This window comes from Zerene cesonia, chromosome 17 (assembly GCF_012273895.1).
Source record: "Zerene cesonia ecotype Mississippi chromosome 17, Zerene_cesonia_1.1, whole genome shotgun sequence".
NCBI lineage: Eukaryota > Metazoa > Arthropoda > Insecta > Lepidoptera > Pieridae > Zerene > Zerene cesonia.
Window position 1 is genome coordinate 4,938,693 of NC_052118.1, and position 23,868 is coordinate 4,962,560.

At 35.6% G+C, this 23,868-nt stretch overlaps 2 protein-coding genes across 7 annotated transcripts in view; one reads left to right on the forward strand and one right to left on the reverse strand.

Moving 5' to 3' along the window:
- Positions 1-3,886, forward strand: part of LOC119833364 — a 4,998-nt gene extending 1,112 nt beyond the window's left edge. The window contains exons 2-5 of the mRNA XM_038357350.1: positions 3-20; positions 551-785; positions 1,087-1,206; positions 1,881-3,886. Coding sequence (XP_038213278.1) covers positions 3-20; positions 551-785; positions 1,087-1,206; positions 1,881-1,966 — 459 coding nt within the window. The 3' untranslated portion in view covers positions 1,967-3,886. The remainder of the gene's footprint in view (positions 1-2; positions 21-550; positions 786-1,086; positions 1,207-1,880) is intronic.
- Positions 3,887-5,120: 1,234 nt separating this feature from the next.
- The window catches only part of LOC119833662 (teneurin-a), a 213,835-nt gene continuing 195,087 nt past the window's right edge, over positions 5,121-23,868 (reverse strand). For 4 of the 6 annotated variants that reach the window (XM_038357777.1, XM_038357781.1, XM_038357780.1 and 1 more), the window contains 21 exons: positions 23,102-23,221; positions 22,340-23,017; positions 22,068-22,262; positions 21,428-21,637; positions 21,043-21,228; positions 20,771-20,917; positions 20,478-20,685; positions 19,025-19,051; positions 16,513-16,632; positions 13,599-13,763; positions 12,486-12,660; positions 11,845-12,087; positions 11,431-11,658; positions 10,935-11,125; positions 10,582-10,817; positions 9,769-10,494; positions 9,251-9,654; positions 7,280-9,165; positions 7,041-7,194; positions 6,595-6,949; positions 5,121-6,510 (listed from right to left, as the gene is read on the reverse strand). In XM_038357777.1, coding sequence (XP_038213705.1) covers positions 5,519-6,510; positions 6,595-6,949; positions 7,041-7,194; positions 7,280-9,165; positions 9,251-9,654; positions 9,769-10,494; positions 10,582-10,817; positions 10,935-11,125; positions 11,431-11,658; positions 11,845-12,087; positions 12,486-12,660; positions 13,599-13,763; positions 16,513-16,632; positions 19,025-19,051; positions 20,478-20,685; positions 20,771-20,917; positions 21,043-21,228; positions 21,428-21,637; positions 22,068-22,262; positions 22,340-23,017; positions 23,102-23,221 — 7,646 coding nt within the window. In that variant the 3' untranslated portion in view covers positions 5,121-5,518. The remainder of the gene's footprint in view (positions 6,511-6,594; positions 6,950-7,040; positions 7,195-7,279; positions 9,166-9,250; positions 9,655-9,768; positions 10,495-10,581; positions 10,818-10,934; positions 11,126-11,430; positions 11,659-11,844; positions 12,088-12,485; positions 12,661-13,598; positions 13,764-16,512; positions 16,633-19,024; positions 19,052-20,477; positions 20,686-20,770; positions 20,918-21,042; positions 21,229-21,427; positions 21,638-22,067; positions 22,263-22,339; positions 23,018-23,101; positions 23,222-23,868) is intronic. The other 2 variants (XM_038357778.1, XM_038357782.1) reach the window with 1 other exon arrangement.

Below are 23,868 nucleotides of genomic sequence, written 5' to 3' on the forward strand. Positions count from 1 at the left end.
AGCCTGTGTGTCATTTACAGGTTAAATAACACTAATATATATACAATGAGTAGCTATTAGTAGTGTAAAAAATATATACAGTTCGGACGCCACGTATCTCTAGATTTAAAAAACCGAAAGGAAGCTGATCATATGGAGAGTAAACCGTAGTTATATACATTATTGATCAGTATGTGTGGCTAAACTTCAGTTGAAGTCATGCCAGTCATTCATTGTATACACAGCATTGTCCGCTGTGCTGTGTAGGTGAGCGATTTTACTGTACACATAACGTTCTTGTCCTCAATTCTTATCAAAATTTCTTATTATTCAAACAAACAAATCTTACTTTTTTTGTCTCATAACTTAATTTAATTGTAATAAGCGAACTAACGCTTCGCTCGGTCACGCTTTAAGTTTCGTTGTTTTATTTATCTGTTCTATAGAATTTATTTAATGATTAGCTCTTTAATATAGACATGTTTAATCGCTTATAGTTTTTGATGTTTGATATGAGTGTATTTTATGTACGTTGGTCATAAAATTTGAGATTTTATTGATTATCATTTAGGGGGTGAGCCTGACGTCGCTGCAGACGCTACAGGGGCTGCAGGGGTTGCAGGGGTTGCCGGGGCTGGCGGGGCTGCAGGGTGTGCAGAACGTGCAAGTCCAGATCCCTGGTTTGGCGGCACCCATCTCCCTCTCGCTGAACGTGTCGGGCGCGCCCAGTAGTTTGTTCGTGTCGGTGCCGCCGACCACCTCCGTCGTGCTCGCTAACCAGCCGTCCGTGCTCAGTTTGCCCATTGGTAAGTGGCTGATTGTATTTGCTGTGTTTAGATTTCATTTTGATACATTTAAAGGCATTTTCATTAATAAGTTAAAAGTATACACATAAATCATGTAAATCGTGTAAATTTGAAATTGGCACCTACTTAAATGTCAATGATATGAAAAGGAAACTATAGCATTTTTACGTATAGATTTCAATGAAGTTTTATATGTCATTTTTAAATATGATGCCATTCATAACTGTTAACGTATAGAAAATGTAGTGAATTAACCAAAATACATAAATCGCACACTAATCGCGCGTACTCGCGTCCCCAGCGCAACTGATGTCGGCGGGCGTGAAGGGCGGCGTGCGCGGCGGCACGGTGCAGGTGGTGCGCGGCGCGCGCCCCGCCCGCCTCGCGCGCCCCGCGCCGCGCCCCGCGCTGCAGCCCGCCGGTGAGACCTCCCCGCCGCACCGTCTCTTTCCAATTATCATGAACTAGACGCTCGTCCCGGCTTCGTTCGGATATCAAGTTTTTTTATTTATCCCATGAGAGAATTGAATCGGGATAAAAGTATACAGTCACCCAAATCAGCTCATACCCTTTCTGTATACCAAATTTCATCAAAATCCGTTCAGTAGTTTCAGCTTTATCGACGGAAAAACATCCAAACAAAGAAACTTTGGCATTTGTGAAATGAGTGACATGTGATTTTATTATATTTTACTGCATTGGTTTCCAAATAACTTATAAAAGGTACACTATAATAGTTATAATTATATAAAATACATTAATATTTCGTAATTTGTTGGCCATTTTGAGATTTTTTATTAAATAGCATATAATATTTGGATATTTATAAAGTGTTAAAAAATGTATATTGATCAGGTTTATAATAAATTATTATATAGAACCATCTGGTATTGGATGTGACTGGTCTGATGATGGGTGTGGATGTTTTCTGTTTTAAAAAATCACATGACTTAAAATCATTTAGCTACTAGATCCAATCGGTAAAGATGTCTCTACTTCGAAGGCCATGTTTAAATTAACATTCTGCACACTTGTATTTTGAACATAAATCTTTTTAACTATTTCATCCATTAAATAGTATATTTTCGTTTTCAGGCACCGCTCAATTCATCACACAGCCCCAAACGCAACCGTTGAACGCGCATCAGGTGCGACGGAAATCGAACCCGGACAGTTCATAGTAAAGACTTCATGTACACCACACTGCCGTTAGTTAAATTGTAAATAAGTGCAAGTAGATGAAATTTTATTTAAGGTGACAGTGATGTGTGTATCCGTGCAATATGCGAGAATAGCCAATTGATGGAATAGAAACATTGAACTTATTTATGCCAGATGTTCAACTATTGTAAATTTATACGTAATATTTTAAAAATCGCCGAATGAGACTGACGAATTCATTTTGTTACAATAAATATCTCCATTATATAAAATAATAAAATAAAATGATAATTTTTAATCATGCAAACGCAATATTTTATATACAAAGTTATCGTGTATATTTTTTATGTCACAAACGTTATGTATGGGGTTTGAATGTGCATTAGTATTTGCTTGATCATGACATGGATGTGGTTAAATTATAAGTAAAACTCCGTTCAATAACAATACCTATTCTCTACGCATTAGGGTTCAAATTCATTATTTCCTTCTTTATTTTAATGGCCATGTTGCTTTATCTAGAAGCTTCCTAGAGTTAATATAAATATACATAGCAAGGCATTGAATTTGATACAATGATGATTAAATAGCAATGTGTAAATTACATTTGAATGAAATATGTATTTTTAATTCATCCGTATTTTTCCGACGTTTTCAAAACGTCCAAAATTAGCTCTACTCCTTGTTGCTGCTATCGAAAGTAATTATCGATATAATAGATTTTTAGTAATTTGCATGGAATTTGTATTAATGATGATTTAATGTTCATTCCTTTAATAAATTTCGCTATCCCTATTAAACCATAATTTGAACCTTATTACGTAGTTTGTGAAGGCAATATTCGAACAGCAATATTATACATTTCTTGATCTAGCAGGGTGCATACACTGGATTGTTAAAGTTCCCTCTATACTAGCGAACAATATAGTAAATAATAAGGCTGTTAAATACGATATAAGCCTTATTCGAATGTAGTGTAGATGTCACGTGGATATTTTTATATGTATCCAGAAAAGCATGCCTGAAACGTCAAATTTCCACGTCGTTGACAACGTGTGTGGTATGAACAATCAACGAATTAATTAAGTGGTAGTTGAATTATGTATAGGAAATAATCAGGTCGCTATATTCTCCTCTTATATATTCCTTGTTCTTCTAGTCTTATAACTTGTTTGTACCACTGCTTACTAAATTTTCAATTATAACTAACCCCATATCAAACATCCTATGCTTACTACTGCCCAAATAAGAGACTAGTGTATTGATTAAGGTTATACACATACGAATAAGGAGAATTTGTTCCTTGTTGTTCTTTTGAAAGTTATTGGTTTTCACATGCAATGATTCCTATAGAATCGCATTACCTACAGTTTCTTGTTAAGGGAAGGTCGAATCAGTCAATTGTACTTAAATCGAAATTAAACCTGCTATCGTTTCTCATTGTTAAATCAGTATTATGGGCCAGTTCCAGGCAAAATAAATTCGTAATTAAACATTGATGAAAGTACAAGAAACGTATACCTGTGTATTGTAAAATTGTAAATTTGTATAAATATTGTTGTCGCGTTACATCACAATGAAATTAAAGTAATGTTATATAATGTAAGTTGAATTTGCGTCGTGTCGCGTGTGTTACTGTGTTCAAAAGTTGTTGTTAATATATTTTATTTGTAAAGTCATGGTTGACGGGTGATTGGTTTTAGAATATTCTTGCTTAAGACATATTTTTCTTATGGTAATATTTTCTTGTATGAAAGTTGTCTTATTTTAACCTATATTAAAACATTTTTGTTGATTTGAAGTTCACCCACAGAATGCTGTTCAATGGATATATTAATAAATGAATGAATTTGTTATAGAAAAATAATATCTGCATATAATACGATTTTAATAAAATAGTAACATTAAAACATGTTCCTCGCCTTGTACAGTAATAATAAAACCGGTCAGAATTTTTACAAAAAGCTTGGCGCTATATATTTATCTTGACGAGGACTCTCTTGTAATGAAATGTTTAATTATTTTGAGCGTTGTGGTGCACAAATATTCAAATTAAATTGGCTTATAATATTTTGATTTAATTGTTTTAAAGTTATATTAGACATAATTATGACCATGTCCATGTGCTCATTTGCATACGAATGTTTATTCTTGAAATGGTGTAGACTGATTTTAAAAACGAGATCCGTAACATCTTGTTGCGTGTCTCGTTTCAATCGCTTCATTACTTTATCATTGAGGTCGGAGTAGAGATCAAGTGTTATGTACAATCAGGCGCACAATTTTAATTATTTTATTAAACGTTATTTTATTTGATGCAAATTATATTTGTTTATAGTTGTATCGAATGTGTAAACAGTCTATGATTATGCACGCGTAGCTTAGCTGTTTACACATTTTGTAATGTATTTCTTGGATTTCCGAATTCACACTATTGTATAAGTTTAAATCAATTGTATTCTTATAACGATGGTAATAAGCGAAAACTTCTCATAGGATAGAATGTCGTGAAATACAAGAAATATATTTGTTTACTATGAAGTAGTCAAATCGTGCGAATTGTTGATCTCATTTGTGTATGGACATGTAGCTCAATATGTAGAGGAATTTTAAATATTAACTCAGAAATTTAACCGAATGTAAATGTCTATTATAGCGTATATTAATGTGTATATTTTTCAAAGGAGATTTTTTTATACAACCCATATTATGTGACAGTCAGTTGTATAAAGTTTCCAGTGTCTTAGTTCTTTATGTTAAATGTAGGTAATGTAAATATATTTCAAAATGATATGTGATGTGCGTCTTAACGCTTATAACGAAGTGTATAATAAGATATATATGAATGCGTTGATGGATTTGTGTATAAATTGATATTGTATAGATTAACTTGAGTATGTTGTTCAGAGATTGACGTTTCGAACATGAATAAATAAGTTTTACACAATATTCGCATTATTAATAGCTTTCTCCCAATTATTATACACAAATAATATAGATTAGTTGATATATTGTGGTCTATATTTAAAACAATACTTTAAATATCTAGAACTTGGTTTGGATCTTGTATTGTTGGTATTGATAAATTTATTTAAGATGAATAATAAAATAGTTTATTAGCCCTGTTGCGAGTGTATCTGATAAAGAAGGGGTTAAAAAAGTGACAACACAACATTAATTTGGTTAAAAAAGTATGCCTTTTTATTATTCTTTCAAATAGTCTTCATCTAAATTTATAAGAACATTGGACACGATCGAAGCTTTTTTACCGATAAATAAGTATAAATAATTTCATATTCACATAAATCTTATTTATACATACAATACATTATATTTATTTAATTTAATATCAGTCCTCTCAAAAGGTCCATTCTCTCCCTGCAAATAAAATTTAATATTTACATAGCGATAGGGATTCGCGTCTACATACATACATCAACAATTAACAATTAATAGATACTATTTACAAAATATATTTTTACACTCGCACACACGTCCTTCACCGTTCACACGCACACTAGACACATAGATTTGACATTCACACGATTTGGCATATGGATGGCGGCACATCACTAGCAGAGGTCGTCCCACGCGAGCCACCAGGGCGCGCGGCAGTCGTCGCGCTTCCGCCGCCGCCGCTCCGCGCGCTCCGAGCGCCGCTTCACGAAGCGGATGTTGTACGGGTCCTCCGCCAGCTCGGGGTAGCGCGTCACGTCGTGCACGTACTCGCCCTCGTACGCGCCCACCGAGCCCGCCTTCTGTAACTCGTCCAGCTCAGCTGCGGACCAGTCCATCGACCCGCCCATACCGGCTCTGAGGATCTCACGTTCTCTGTGCCACGCCTTTCTTATGGCGGATGCTTTGGCATGATGCAAAAGACGCTGTTTCTCCCGTTCTGCACTAGTACCGTATCGTAAATTGACGATACTCGTTTGGCCGTGTATTTTCACGTCTGCATATGAGCGTCCTCCTTCTGCCACTTCATGGAATGTGACATTAAGCTTGCCCTGCATTCGCTTCAACTGTTGCTTATCGTCAGCTGCGCGCCACGTTTCTTCCTTGACGAAATAGAATACGTCTTGTTGGTCACCGTGTACCACGAATGAGAAGGGCAGTAAATGAGATCTATTAAATACTGATGTGTATACGTCACGATAGATAGCATTAGCTGAAGGCACAGTCGTGACCACAGCTCTACCACGTGAGTTTCTCGAAACTAAAATGCCTCTTCCGAACGGAGGTTCAGAATCGGAACCGATCCTCTTGGGAGTAAGATCAAGTGCATCAGCTTTAAGAGCAGACATAGCGGGTATCGATAGACTACGGAAGTCAGCAATTCTCTTGTTTGACATATGTGACAAAAATCCTGATTCGATGCTAACGCTTGGCAGAAGTGACGTTGCATAAGGCAGGCCTGGACTACTTAAATCAGGAGCCATCCCCCATATAGGACGACCTTGAGGAATTCTTGGCAAAACGGAACCACCTGGTAATTCGTCTGGGTAAAGTTGTGGTGCAAGGCTCTTAGTATCATACCCCAATAGTTCCAACCAAGACAAATGATCTGAAAAGATAATGTAAATTTTAATGAAGCATTGGAACTTTACACACTCAAATTATTTAATAATATTGTATTGGAAATATTTACCAGTTGGTTTTTTATTTTGCGGCCTCACATTAATAGGGTCATTTCCGTTAAACCTGTAAAGGTGTAGGTGAGTGGGATCGTGAATTCTTTCTATAAGGCTCTCCCATAATGGAGACATCCACTGTCCTATCAGAGGATCGTATACTTTTCCATTCGACATATGAACTAAGGATGTTACTTGGTCTAGAAGTCCACCACAGTAGTCTACAGGCAGATATAAATATGGATTTGAGTCATATACAATGTGCCCGTATGGTGATCTCATGATTTCTCTGATGCCTTCTCCATATTGATTGAATACCATTACTGGTGTTCCGCATTGATCAGTTGCAATGTAGTATTTATGGCGAGCAACCTTAAAAAAATGATTAAATGTTTTACTTATATTAACAATTACTTTAAATATTTAATAATAACTGTGAAGATAAACTACAATTTGGCCTTACCTGCATGTATATAATATGACCACGGTCATCATAAACTAAAGTAATGAATCTGTTTTCTCGAGGGGAATAAATATGACTAACTTCAAGTGGTTTAGCTTTGTTTGTATAGAAGAATTGTGTAACATTGCCAAAATTATCCTTTCTTGTAGATAATCTGTAAAAAGATGAATGGTTAAAATTTTGCATACAATCAGATAAAATGATTTGTAAAAATCTTCTTATATTGTTGAAGTTCGTACCTGTCAAGGTGGTCGTAATAGTAGCGGACGTCGAATCTTCCACGTTTAGTTGCTCTAATTAATAAACCTTTAGAATTATATTGGAATTTTTCTTCCCTAGCATTTTGCCATACAAGACCTCTGCTATCATAACGGTATTGACCTTCACCAAATTTAATTATTCTATCCATGTCATTATATTCCATAGGTATAGTATTCCCTCTATATGTTAAAGACAACATATTTCCATTGTCATCGTAGCGGAAACCCCAAGGTTCTTGGGCTTCCACACCCGTAAGCTGGCCATCGCAATCCCACGTGTAGTTTTTCACATTTGTGTATGTATTCACTCCTACATTACGTGTATGAGTTCTTGTTTGTGATATTCTGCCATGCCTATCATAATAAAATTCCATCCTGAAAACTTCCATTCTGTGGATATTAACTGTTATTTCTTTTTCCAAGAATTGCTCATTAAGAGTACGTGAAAACATGGCGATGCCATCGTACACAGATGTTTCATTCCATTTCTGTTTTGATACTGTGAATTGTCCCAATAATTCGGGTGCACCGGTTTTACTATTGTAAACAATGTGATATGGTATTAAAGTTTGTCCACCAATACGACCTTGCACAGAAATCGTTCGGTAGTTATTGTCGTATTCGTAAATTATTTTGGCGTTACTAAGTCCTGTTTTAGCTCCATAATCTAATCTTTCTTCAACTAACAATCCGCCGACATACGTTGATTCCCAACGGTAGTCTACCTCTCGATCCACGTGTAATATTTCAGAAGGTAAGCCACTAGTCTCTGCATAGTGGATTTGTGTCTGACCATCTCCATGGACAACTTCGGATACTTTGTTCGTTGTGAAATACCGGTATATTATTCTAGCGCCGTCACCAGGGAAGACGGTTTGTAGTAATTCTCCAGTATGCGAATAATGTTGTAAATATTTCTTAGAAGAGCCAGGTGGCGTATAAGTTACTCTTAAGAATCCAATTGAAGGTTGAACGCTGAATGAATGATTTGTTCCAGATGGTAAAATTACATGTGTAAGACCACCGTCTTTATCGTATTTGTATGTGAAACTTCGTTGGCTAGCTAAAGATATTTTGGAAACGAGATTACCTTCGTTATAATAAATGAACTTTGTACCATCTTGGGGGCTCGTTATTTCAGACAGCATCCCGTGAGGATCATAGCTATAGGATTCTTCAGTTACACCCCATTTCCATCCATTTATTCTATAGAATCGATCGTAGGAGATATTGAGAGGTACTCCAGCTCCATGTGGTGTGAAGGATAACGGTAAACCAGCTACGTCATAGGCAATAGTGAAAAGAGGATTTCTATCAGCGTTGAAGAATGTTTCCCGGCTCTTAAATTGATCGAATTCAATTATCAACACCCTTGAATCATTCACCCATATTTCACGATTAAGTGTTTGTTGTGGGTTCCTTACGTCTCCTACTAAAGTGTACAACGAATACATATTGTTGATTAAACCATCTCCAAATGTCGTTGTTTGGTGTGACCACATGCGGAGCATTTCTGCTTCAATGGGTAAAGCTGCTTCCAGTAAAGGATGTTTAGCAGCAGCTATGCTTTCGAATTTACCGGACCAAGGAGTATCAAGCAGTAAAGTATTGTTGGAGTAAATTCTACCTTCTATTACTTGTTTTCCATTATTTATCGTTATTTGTTTGAAGGATTGTCCATGTAAGACATATTCGCATTTCTTTGCCACTCCTACTGGTATGGTACTAGCAGGATTAGATACTGTAACTGCGAGTCCATAGTTTTTGGCTAAGCCTGAAGTAATATGTACTTGCTCACCAGAGGGCATTATAATTTTCGTAACGCGACCAAGTTCGTCATAATCGTAGATTACTGTGTCGCCAGCCTGTTAATAAGCAAAATGAAAGTTAGTCAATATCATCAACAGCATATTATTAGTGTTAAAAAAAATATAGAAGTGTCATACATACCCCAGACCGACTGTTTAGTAATCCTGAGTTAGCATCGTAATCGAATTCTAATTCGGCTGATCCTTTTTCTGTTATTTTTGTAAGATAGCCAATACCAGATATCTTCAATTCAAGTTTGTGGTCTTGTGTATTTTCTATAGAACTTACTATATTACTATAATCACGAAGAAGTTGTATTTTGTTGCCAGATGCATCCGTTACAGTGGAAAGTTTACCGAAACTCGTGTTTTTGGAATAAAGGAATGAATATCTTGTTTTTCCAGAAGTTAAATCCTTAGTTGTTATATGCTGACCATACCGGTTGAATACATAAACTTCCGATGTCGGTGGATATGGTATCCTGAACTCTCCGTTTTCATCGTGGGAAGGCAAGTAATGTTTCAAAGCTAGAATGTGCAGTGAACCTAAAATAAAATAATATACATGAATTAATATAAATAAATTCTTCTGGACTAACACAGTACTAAAATATTCCAGAATATTATTGTAATATATTGAAAATTTGCGTAAAAACTTACCTTGATCAACTACATTGAGGACACCATCTGGTGTAACTGCTAGAGCCGATATCGTTTGAAATTTAGCATTTGATGATAATAATGTTTCAGTATTTGTTGGCGGTTCATCTCCAGCTGCTACACTGAGTTTACAGGGGCAACCTGCACCTTCATCTCTTGGATTTATAGGGATAACCGTAGCAGACGAAGAAGAATTACATTCACAACTCAATTCCTTCAAGTTCTCTTGTAATTTTCCAGCAAAATGCAGAATTTTGCCCGACGGGTCAATTGTCTTAATAGTATTTGTTTTCTTGGAATCTGACTCCGCTACGTATAAAATACCACTCGGAGCAAAAGCTATTGCTAATATAGTTCCAAGATTTGAATCTTCTCTGAAGTCGGTGCTTGTCTTGTTTGTTTTTGTAATAGGTTTACCATCACTTCCCAATCGGCAATGCGAAGGTTGGCCAGCAACTACTTTTATTTTCATGTCAACAGTCAGTTTTAATATAACTCTATCGTCTATGAAGTAAAGAGATCCATCAAGAGGAGACAAAGCTACTCCAGTAGGCCATTGAAGTTGGGCTTCATAAGGAGCGATAGCTCCGCGACATGGCACTGGTGACCAATGATTATGATGACCGTGATGTCCTACTAAGGTATGAATAATTCCACTGGGATCAACAGCGCGAATGTTAGTTCCATCTGCGATGTACATGGTTCTATCTGCTGCTATAGCAAGACCTGGAAGGTGAAAAAATGGGTAAAATATTTACAACGGTACATTTTGATAGATGGGTTTTTTTAGATTAATTAACAATTAGGTTTTACCTTTAGGGTGGGCCAACTTGGCCTTAATAGCAGGTCCTTCATCACCGCAGTTAGATTCATCCCCGGGTACACATCGATCACCACTGCCAACAACCGGCTCAGAATTCGCTGTTGGATCTCTGACTTTTTCCAAAACTATAACTCTTCTTACTTGATGCCTCTCCGAATCTGATATGTAAAGATAGCCATCGGCAGGCGATATACAGATATAGTATTGGTATGCCACTTGAGTTGTTCTGTGTAAAAATAATATACATTTACTTTTCTAGGATGGATTTTGGAGGATGTCTAGGACTAACTTACATGCTAAGTAATGTTTTTTGATTATATTTGAATAGCCCCAGTAAACTTACTCTAATTGAAGTACAGTGGTAACCACTCCTTCAGGAGTAATACGACGAACTAGATTAAAGTCTCCAACGTAGAGTGATCCATCAGGACCAGAAGTTAATGCCGTAGGTGTCAATAGCCTCGAATCTGCCGCTTTCCCATTGCAATGATCAGGGCATTCAAGACTTCTTTGAAGACCTGTTCCCATAACAACCTGGAAATATTTGGTATTTTAAAAATAAATTTAGATTCCATAAAAATCAGTACTGTACCACATTAAGACGCGCGCGATACTTATGTACGTTTTGGTACCTTAAATAACGACTTAAGTCACAAAACCCAAGTATTAGTAGCTAACTTTTGTTATTATCAAGTTTACATAAAACTATTTCGTTAATATAAATGAAATATGAATGTTAAATCAGAAACTATTCAATTTCATTCACTAGGTAATGGGACAAATAAAGAATGAACCAAGTATATTAGATAATAAAAAGTTTTCTTATAACTCATCGTTACCTGTACAGTTCTGGGGTACTGTTTCAAATGTAGTAACGCTCCGTCACCCTTCTGTAATACACCTTCATGGAAGTTATAATGATGGTGGATATCCAGACCCCACCCACCGATATCCGATATGTCTACATCGAACCCGGCTAGAGTCGCTGTTTGAGTTTCCCATACAATTGAGGCGCAGGATGTATATTCATAGCCGATTGAAATTTTCGCTTGAGCTTGCCCGTACACCTAAAATTAATATTTTAAACGTGGGTTTAAAAATTGTTTTATACTGCAACAAGTACTTATATATTTTTTGAATGCATGAAATTGATATTGATATTGTTATATATAGTGTTTTTTTTTAACTATCAAAGATTTGTTTGAGCACAGCGTTAAAAATCGACAGTTTATTAACCATAAATTTTATCTTACCTTTTGTTTATATACATTGCGCTTATTCCATGCAAAGACATGTGTCAAATCAGGATCGGCTTCATACGTATGAGTGTGTAAAGAGCCCTCTATTTCCACTCTTACATGGACTCTGGTCAAAGCCGCTGGGACGATCTTGCGTGTAAGTTGTATATGCACGCAGGAGAGATAGCCGGCGGCTTGGGATGAACGATAAGTCAGCTTCACAGATGAGCCCGGTATGCCAATTGATTCACTGACGATCTGCGAAATTGATGTGATGAACGATGAATGACCTTATAGTAGGTACTAACTGGTTTCATATGGTAAAATATTCAAGATCAATATTTAGTTGAAAAAATGAATTTGTTTAAAATGATGATGTCAGTCTATCGATACCAGATTGGGGAATTTAAATAAATCAATATGACTATCAGATATTGCAAAAAGCTCTACAAAAGAAAAAAAAAGAAATCTACAAAAAAAATAAAACGCACATGAGAATATTCTGCAATTTTCGTTGAATGATGCAGAATTTCATATTTCCAAGTAAATGTTAAATTTGATACAATATTATTCGGTACTATTGACTTGAGTTTGATTTCAACTCTAAGCTGTACTAAATTTCGTTTCATTTTAAAATCAATAACTCCAATACTAACCTGCGCCTCAGGGTATATAACAGTAGTGGTCGTCGGTGAAGAAGTTGCCGGAGCAGCAAGAGCTGGCATGGCGACTACTTCGGGCCTTAGCCGCTCATGGTCATGGACCCCACAAGGAGGTGCGTTGGATTCCCACCATTGAGGCATCGGCGACCAGCCCAACAGTGGAGGGGCTCTATAAAAGTTTATACTTGTCACATCAAAATCGGAAACAAATTTTAGAGAATGTTATAATAATACAGGATTTTGAATCATATCACGGGATAAATAACTTCGAAATGCTGATTTTTGATACATATATTTCTACCTTTATCTCGGGGTTCCAATAGCTAAAGTGACTGGTTCAATTACTATACATCTGATGCTTTTAATTGATAATCAAAGGTTAAGGAGCAAATTGTAACTATTTTAGTGTTTTAACTGTATAATTTAACAGTCCCGGGGATTTACTCACATAAGTCTGCTAACTTCAAAATGCTTCAATTGTGTCTCAATTGGTTCGTGACGGTATGATTTGGCATATTTGGTACTTTGCTAAATATCTATTCGTATCCTAAGCTTCTCATGGCAATTTTGTTGTGGTTTGATAGGATACGATCGTATCCTACGTACAATCGTATCCTATCAAACCGCAACAAAATTGCCATGAGAAGCTTACGACATACGACATATTTGCGGCGGTAATAAGGAGATATGTTTCATCGAGAAGCCATTACATTCATTCATCTAGTTTTTGTAGAATACCAATTTTGTTATAATCATAATTGACTGTCAATTCAATTGTAATGGTGTGTCGTATTACTAAAATAGTAGAAATGGCCTCCTGGTCTCAACATATCTTTGTATCAAATATCATCAAAATCCGTTCAGTGGTTTATACGTAAAGAGATACAGACATACGGACTGAGTTACATTCGTATTCATGATATAAATTGGGATAAATATTTTTATTTAAAAAATATACTATAATTTACCATAGCTATTGAAACACAGAATTTGTTCATAAGATCTGAATTATTTAGTGGAGCTTCATCTATGTATCCACATAGTTCAATGTAAACGTTTGGGTACATTATTCTCTAATTTAATAGTACATTAAAATACTGCGAGTACCTCGGTGTTGGTACTTTGACGTTTTCGTCGCTCAATTCCATCTGCACTGGAGGTAGCACTACAATTTGGTTCCACGGCACGAAGACTGTCTTCCGCAGAGGCTTGAAAGGTGATCTCTGGAACTGCAACGTCACCGCTCCTCCGCCATTGACGAGCACGTCGAACCTTTTACGATTTAATGTTATTTAAGTGATTTAATACAATTAATTACTGACAATCTGTCAAGTGTCAGTCAAAGAAATGTTTTAAATTAAAATTAATTTCGCAGCATTACAAATGTTTTAATTGCTTTTGTTACGTGTCTACCTTTTATTCATTTCATAAGCATATAAACCTACATATTCTATTAATTTAAAATTATTAAGCGAAAGCCTAATTTTGATAAAACATTACATAATAGTAAAAAATTGGTTTGTAATAGGTACACAATTGAAAAACTAACGATACCTGTGATTGCAAACATAAAAAACATAATATGTATATGAGACTTGAGAGCTAAAAATATATCTATCGGTAGACCTACTCGCTTTTGTTAATTTAATATTTAAAATGAATGTACATATAATGTGTATGTTATTAATAGACGGCTGGTTTTTAAATTACGTTTAACATCACAAATAAGAATCAAGAATTGTGTTGCATGTAAATGACAAAAACTATTAATTGGATACACAACCAATATTGAAATAACATCAAAGCGTGTCCAGCTATTCGGTAATGGACGATAGTTTCCGCTTCACGTAATATGATTACGTGTAACGTCTAAAGAATTTGTAATAACCGTGACTGAAAATTAATAATACCTACACGACTATTTTTATATATTTGTAACGACCAGCGGCTCCCATGTTTATATTTTCACGCGTCACGCGATATCATATTTGATACTTGTTTTCAATTCTAATGTTATAAGAAAAAACTAATAAAACGTACCTACGATTCAATCTTAAACTTGAACTCTTACCTTTAAGTATTTTTATGAGCTTTAATGACATTGCACCGACATCTTTAACTATATTTACGTACGTTTATGATAAATAATTTATGAAAAGACAAAATTTAATATTGAAGAATGTATAAATGATAATTTTTTATTTATTCGTATAAGTTTAACATTATTTTCATAGCCAATACTCCAATAAAAGAAATGTTAGTTCACTGAACTCTGTTAAGTTCTGAAGTCAATTATATAAGTACGCGCTTGGTTTGCTTCAGGACTATGTTGGGTTTGAATTGATTGTAATTGAGGTGCCCACTTTCTTTGAATGGCTGCATTTAGGCCGATTGATTAGATTTGTTTGGTAAATTATTCCTCAATTTCATGATTGAAGCTGATTTATTTTATGGTTATGTACTTTGAATTTTGTTCGAGGCAAAATCTAATTAAAGTTTTTATTGTATGTAGGCATTATAGATATTAATAATTTCAATACAACACTGAAGGATCATGTAATCATAATTTGAATATTATGTACCTATTCGTTCCTGTCCTATCCTTCTTCCTACTAATCAATCCTGATATCTTCCTAATCCTAATCACTACATAGTATAAAACAAAGTCGCTTTAACTGTCCTTATATCCCTATGTATGCTTAAATCTTTAAAATTACGCAATGGATCTTCGATAGAGTGATTCAAAAGAAATGTTTATTCGTGTAATAACATCTGTTAAACTCTTCCGAATTAACGCGAGCGAAGCCGCGGGCAAAAGCTACTAATATTATAAAAGCGAAACACTTGTCTGAGCGAGTTCGTCCGGTTCCCGTAGGAATATCGGAATAAAAACTTGCCTATATGTTATTCCAGTGGTCCAGCTATCTACGTGCCAAATTTCATTGCAATCGGTTAAGTAGTTTTTGCTTGAAAGAGTAATAAACACACATACACATCCTTGCAAACTTCCGCATTTATAATAGAAGTCTATATAATATATTATCACAGCCTTAGCTTTTTTTTCCACGATATTTTAACGAGTGCAAGTGAAATCTATTTCAATATGAGATCTTGTTTCTGTCATTCACAAAATACTTTGATATGAGATTCGAATCAAATACATAATTAGGATTTCAATCTCAAAAAATAACCATATTTTTTGGTTATAATAAGCAAATTTATCAAACCTTCCGGATATTCAACCATTTATTTACTGAATTGATCAAATCCATTAATAGGTCATAAGAGAGCCAAATATTTTTGTTATCGAGTCTTTAAAGTATCGCTAACAGCCGGATCCGAATACAAATTGTAGCTTAAATTTTTACAAAATATTTTAATTCGTATAATGCAACATTTGCGTGTAAGGTAAAGGTTAGCAGGTTTGCAAACTGCGTCCGTACATTTTATTATATCACCACTGTCTATTAATACATCTTTACACGTGCCTTTACACCTGGCGTTCGCCTTATGTATAGTTTTTATGTACGTTAGCAAATAAGTTTGAGGATTTGTACGTAAATTAACGATAAATTGTATTAAATTGTTATTTGTTGTTTATGTTTTGTTGTGTTTAAGTGAATACAGCACATGTTACTGAGAAGTCAGATTATATTTCAGGACAATAAATCGTTCTATAGAATCATTTTTTTTTACGTAAAAATTTGGTGTAGAATCCAATGCGACTTTAATTATTATGTGGTAGAGGTACATGTAGCATCAATTGTTATAATTGAATTTATATGCTTATGAAAGCATAAATAGCAAAATATTTGCCTATATTTACAAAAGAGAGAGAGCATTATAGCCTTTAATATGATATGTATATTGCAATGGTAAAAAATATCATATACCTATAAAGAAGTATTATCGTTATATCTTCAATTGAATTTTATTTATTGTTCCACAATGCATAACTGATAAATAAATAATAAATATAAATTGTAAAATATACCGTTTTAACTGAAAAGTGTGTACGTACCACCCTCCTTGTCTGGTCAGCGTGAATCCAAAACGAGCCTCGCGGTCCACGGACACCCTGATGCCGATTATTCCCAGGCCCTGAGGGGACACTACTTGGCCCCGCATCACGGATACTCGGCTGCACATACCACTCCTCGTCATTTCGTGCCCAGATATAACGCAGAGCACAGCTCAACTTTATGATTCACAAGCTTTTATTACGAATGCATCAAACTTCGAAATAATTTCATTTCACAGTTGAAAAGAAGGAAAAACTTCTTAAGAAATGTTTCAACTAGAAATATAAGAATTCAGTATTTAAACGAATAAAAGTTACAAGTAGAAGCAATTTGTAAACTTAAAATGTTTCGAAATTTATCATATTTTATTGAAAGGCCGACCTAAAAAAGTTTGAAACTATTAAATGTACTAGAGTTGGCATCTCCAGCGCAGTACGTCCGATAGGTCAAGTGCCGAGGCATCGGACCGAACACGTTTTATGAAATTACTTTTATTGGCAATCACGTGCAGACCAAATTATTAATTTCCATCGAATATTTTAAAATGTTACGTGGATAGTTATATCGAAGACCGTATATATAGACCGTATAAGTGGTTATGTTATAGTATACTTAGTTTTAAAATGTAACACATTAAAATAGTGTCTTAATTTAAAATAAATAAACAACGTTTTTAAGGAAACTTAAATTTAGCTTGTGAATCATTCGGTTGGTGGGGCTTCCTCAATTAACTTTGAGGATTCACTGTGCTCGTGCGTTTTATCACATTCTCTAATATACACTGTGAAAGTGAAGTATGAAAATAAAAATTGAAAATAAAATAAGAAGTTCTTAGCATCGCACATTCTCTTATCAGGATCAGCTAAATATATAGAACAAATTCCAGTGAACATTTATGTTTGGTAAAATTATGTAATATAATTTTATTTAAAAAGAGGCTACGAAAACACTGTAAACCAAAAATAAATGTCAACTGAAATTTACCTAGGATTGTATGTAGGTTTTATGCATGTAACAGCTGCCACATAGACCATAATAGTAATTTTTCGACATGACTTTTACGAGTATGTTGTATGTTCAATATCATAACTGTGACACTTGAAATTGGTGCAAGAAAATATGCTACTGCAAAATAACTTTTAAAGCATGGAGTGAATTGGATGTCTACATTCTTTATATACTTAAAGCACAAAATGTAATATTAAACTTTACCATCCCTCCTTTTTCTTCTGAGTGTAATCTTTAATAAAATAGTTAATCACAAATAACCTGAAATATTGAAAATAATAAAGACGGAAATCAAAATACCTGAAGACACATTTTATTACAAGTTTGTGAACATTTAGTACAATGCAATTTCTGTTATTTGGATTTTTTTTATTAATACACAAAAAAATAATATCTACTTATGTTCAGCTTGCACCTCTCTAAGGTATATAAAAGTTATCACGTTATATTAATTTATATTAATTGTTATTGTTATAGCAACACAGAAATCCACAACAAAATATGATAATATACACGCACTTTGCTGTAAAAATTACACAATATGAAAATGCATCCTAAACTATGCACATTTTAAACATTTTGTTTAACGAGGTCAACAACTTACGTATTTCATACTTGGTGAACATTTTCTTAATAACTTAACTAAGAACAATAATGTATTAAGACTTAAACTATAAATGCAAACATCGTAAGCTTTTCTGCACCAATTTCAGAGTGCTTGTTGAAATAGAATATTATATTTAATGACCGTGTGATGTAATGTAAGCAATGGTTGTATTGTACAAGTCGACGAGCTTACTACCGTCTTGCTGTGAAGTAGCCGAGAACATTCAAAAGTTGTGTTTGGTTAGTTACAAGGGTAAGGATCTAACACATAGAGCTTGGGCTAAGGGTAAGGGTTTGGTTAACAGATGAAAGACGCAGACAAAGGGTAAGGAACACATAAAGGGGTAAGTTCATTTGAAGCTAATTTTGCGTGTTCGCTGAATTTTGCTCGATTCAATTTATACGATTCGCGTCATTTGTATATTTTACATAAACCTAACGAATGTGTATCTAACGTTTTGCGTGAAAGCGTAATGATTTTCCTAAATTTCGTATCGTCCAACAAAAATATACCATAGTATATGTGAGCTATAATAGAAGCACAGTAGACGAGAACAATAAACATTACAAAATACTGTTGTGGTTGCGACAAATACATGAAATAAAACGCCGACCATTGTGCATGAAGGCGTGATTTATGGACTTAATTTAGGAAGTTTGTCGCAGCCACAAGAAACATTCAAGACAGACATACAGATGTTACATACACATAGAAAATGAAACAAATACAGACAAAGGAGTGAACGAAACATAAAAAGCATTAGTGCAGCCGTTCGCGTGCCAATGAGGCAGGCGGCGGGCGCGGGCATCACACATATATGCAGGAGTAGCAACAAAAGGGAACAGGTCAACAGATACAGAACACTGAGGGGCGAGGGTGGGCTGACTGACACTTACCATGGTGTAAAGGAATTCCAGAACTCGCTAGGAGTGGCGGACACACGGCGGCACAGGGACACAGAAAGACAGGACAGATTACTACACAGATACCTACAACCCTCAGTGCAACCCCACCCCGATTTGCAACCTTTGCGGTCGATTGCGCTCGTCTACCCCGGTTACCTTGCGTTTTAACACTTGTTTTAATATGATTAATTATACGAATTTCGTCACATGTAAAACTTAATGAGTCAAACAAGAAGCCCGTTTGCATTAGAACAGCACCACCACTATTGTGAAAATTATTTCAATTATATGTAGGTTGCACCAAGATAATGGTTTCTATTCAAACACGAAGTATAAGACATGCTGGATGGTGAATAACCGAACGTCCGTCAAGTGTTATGTTATTCACATCTAAGAAACAAATGCCAGAACGCAATATAACCCTTCCAGACTTTTCAACACAAATAAAATAGTGAAGCGGCTTGTGTTTTAATGCAAACAAACTTTTGAGGCGCTTTTGCATATAAAGCGAGGTGGGTTTACTACTTTATTTTCTCAGTTTTGCTTTGTCTTGTTCGTTATTGTTCGGGATTTGATCGTTTCTATTGTTGTTTTTGTCTTTCAAAGAAAAGAAGTAAAGTCTTTCGAGTTTACCTTTATTCGACTCTGATCATGAAAGAAACCTATTCTAATTGACAATTGTATAAATATCTTCTCTTTGTATTCTCCGATTGAAAAATAATGAAAATATGAGACTCTTTACCAATTTCTGATTAACTTACGGCTTAGGAGTCTGTCATGATTCGAGCTTAAAATTAGCCTCAGTCAAATTGTGTTAATGTACCAAACAGTAAGACAAACAAAACTGTTCCGAAGCTTTTGAGCACTGATTTGATTGTAATTACAAGAATGTTTATCGTATTAATTAGACGCTTTTATTTTTATTAAGACAAACAGGTAGGGTTAGACACACACAAAGGATAAACATTAGACAATACACAACACATCGGATCTGGTGTGAAAACATAACATTAAAGTAAGATATCAAATTTAACCAAAAAAATTTAAATAAATTTAAAATCAAACATGCTAGGACAGCCGAAATCTTTATTAAAATAAAATAGGAAAATCAAAATACTTCCACCAGATGAAAAAGAATATGAATTGAATCATTTTATAAGTCAAATAAAATAAACACACCAAATCCAGGGAGGGGTTTAGGAAGATGAGTGGGATAAGTGGTAAAGGTGCTATTTCCTACATACATCATGTTAATATGATCGGTAGGTACTATCCTTTATGGTTATATTTTACACTAAAATATATGATCGTACGATCTACTGTTAATATAAAGTGCACGTTTTAAATTGATCCTAAACGTTATATAATTATTGTTTGTAAAAACGGCCTACTTCTCATTTATACAAATACGGTGGCGAGAGTTGTTGTTGAGATGCGAACCTACCTTTCTGAATATTCGTCCATATGCGCGTAGCTCTGGACGGAGTTTTCTTCAATGAGGAACTTGACGCGTTGATAAAATGATGCGGTGACTGATGGTGGTTGCTTACGTAGTAGAACTTCGACTGGATCATTGGAAGCTAAGCACATAATGTGCTCGGTGCATTCAGGTCGACTGCAGCATTCAGAATCCGAGCAGTCCGTCATGCCATCTTCAAAATTGTATTTCCGTCAGATCCGTTTGGTCATTAAACTATTTTAAATAATGGCACTTGGGGGAATACAAGCAAAAGTTACCTTCATCGTTGTCTTCATTATCGCTACAGGAAAGTTCGAGAGCGATGGAACAGTCCGTTCCCGCCCACCCGTCTGCACAAGAGCAGCGGTAGACGCCATCCTCCAGCAGACATTGGCCGTGACGAGAACATCCGTTGGGACAACCAGCTGCACAGCAAAATATTTAAATAATTGTGTGATTAATTTTTCGCTTACTTTCTGTGCAAATTTTGCATTGAATATCTTTATTAAACATTTGTCAATAACACTCTTTTTCAAACAGGATTACTCACGTATCGTGCAATGCCTTCCATTCCAACCCTGAGTACACACGCAAGTGCCGTTTTTGCATTGTCCGTGTTCATGACAACGGGTGTCGCAAGGTCTTTGGTCGCACATCGATCCTGTCCAGCCGTCATCACAGCGACACACACCTTCCGCGCAAACGCCGTGTGGGCCGCAATCCAGAGAACATACCACTGTTGGCAATACACAGTTAAAGTATATGTCTTACAACAATAATTTGATTGTTGCTCTTGATACTTGTTTAGTGAATAATTATCCAGTAGTAAAATACCTACTTAAGTACTTCTATAAGGATTTTATATTGAACAATTTAATTTAAAACAATTTTTAATTCATGATAGTCGATTAATATTAACAAAACTATGCAATTACCTTGTGAACAATCGTCGCCCGTGTACAATGGGTCACAAACGCATCTACCCGCGTCGAGATCGTACACGCCGCGCTGCGAGCACGCGGGCAGACAGCGTTGGACGCGCGCGTCTCGCTCCGTGCACGCGGCGCCTCGCCAGCCCGCGCGGCACACGCATCGCCCGCGGACGCACGAGCCGTGACCGCCACAAGTGGGATCGAGACAATCCTCTGTTAAATTTATTTATTTGATTACCAAACTTTCATAATGTCTGGGAAGTATGACAGCGGTGCATATAAGATTTGCTACAAAGATACAGAATAGTATGCAACATTCTTTTTCATATTGTTTTAATGCAGTGCAAACTTTCTTACATAATTGTTTGTACTATTGACGTGCATAAGAGTAAGCAGACTTAGATACTTCCTTAGGTTATATGATTTGTTAATATTAAAACTAATTGTGCCCATAGTGTGTGTATTCAAGATTGGAAATTGTCAAATTTAATTGACGATAAAAAATAACATACAATAAAACCCTATAACATATCCACTTATTTTATTAAATGATACTTAATATGCATAAATGGAATAAGATCGATTTATTTAAAACAAAAAAGGCAGAAGCTTTCAATGCGTATAATTAACGTAAAGCTCTTACCTTCATCACATTTAACTCCTTTCCATCCAGGTTTACAATGACACTGTCCCGCGACACATTGTCCCCGTCCCGAACAATCGGCTGGCTCACAATCGTGGGCTGGCACGTCGCATTCAGCTCCTTTCCATCCTTCTGAGCAATGACAAATACCTCCCGCGTAACCACCATGACCGGAACAAAGTACGGGACATACGCCTGAAACCATACAATGTTTTTATTGTACATAATACTCGTAATACAAAATAATGTTTAAAATATTTTAAAATACTAACTTTTAGAACAATCGTGGCCTTCGTATCCATCCATACAATCGCATTTTCCTAGATAGCAAGAGCCATGTCCTGAACAATCATCTGGGCATGAGTTCGTAACACCTTCAGCCTCGGATACTATCATTTCTACATTGTGCGGTTGAAGTTCATCATTATAAACCGATATAAACCATCGGCCTGTATCCAGATATTGCAGCACACTAACGTTCACTCTCATGTCAGTGGATCTTTTCGTTATCGTATGGTTCCATCTTTGGTATGATCTCGATGAGGTGAACAAAGATTCCCAATCATTAAAGTTGTGATCAGTTATGTCCCGAGAGAGAGTGCTTCTTCTACGTCTCAGCCGATGATCTACTCGACCTCCTCGAATAAATTCAACAAAATCATACTGTGTTACACTCGGTGCTACATTTCGTCTTCCGTATACGGCAAAGTTTGCTCCCCATGGTACTGTAAAATTAAGGCTTACGAAGGCTGGCTGTTTATTTCTAAATTCAGAGCTCCAAAACTGATAGGCAGGTATTGTGGCACTGTGTAGTTGGTCGAAATCTCTTACTTCGAACGCGGGAGACCACGGCGGCGGCGCAGCTTGTTGTGCCTGTTGAGGTATTACCGCTGATTCTATAGCTGCTTCAGCCGTCGTTGACCAACCCAGAGATGATGTTGATATCGATTCTTAAAACAACATTAAGATTATTATAGTATTTGTTTCTCATAGCTGATATTAATGAAACTATATAATAAATTTGATAATCATACCGTCCGATGGAGAAGATGTCGATAAAGCATCTCGGTTGCCGTGAGAATGCGTTACTGCTTTAACATCTTGTACCAGTATACAATTAGAATTGTCTATATTACTTTTAATTGACGATAATGCTGAAACAAAAGTATTCATTGAATAAAGTTTTCTAGTTATACTATAGCTACACGTATGCAGCTAGTGCTCCTGATTGCTTCAATCAATCACAAGCAGAGAAATTGATTTCTATTGCGACACATATCTCGTATATGTCGCATTACGAAATCGGGCACAATAAAGAGATGTCGTTTGGGAATGCGACATTTGAGAGGTGTATGCATGAGTAGAGTAAGTGTCGTGACGTCCCGTCGAGTTTTAATTAACCGAGGCATGGCGCAGCGCATTTCATGGAACTGTGACGGAACAATTGGATTCGGTACCTCAAACTAAATGTCTATCAAGTACGTAGGTGGGTCAGTTTCGTCTAACTATTTCTTGCTTTTGCCTGCCTGCATTATCGATCGATATAAAAAGTTTCATGCACCGTGTTACGTAATTTTAATAGGGTAATTCTTCATGGTTCGGCTAAGCTTAACCACTTTGGGCTTGAATGCAGGCACGCTTTTCGATATGTTTTTTACTCGTTTAACAAAGTTGAGACGTGAACTTTAACAATACGCTTGGATCCGTGATTGTAGTTTAAATAAAATATTATAAACTTATTAGATAGTCTCATATTTTAAGTGAATTACATGAAATATTACCTTATTCCTTTATTATTTTA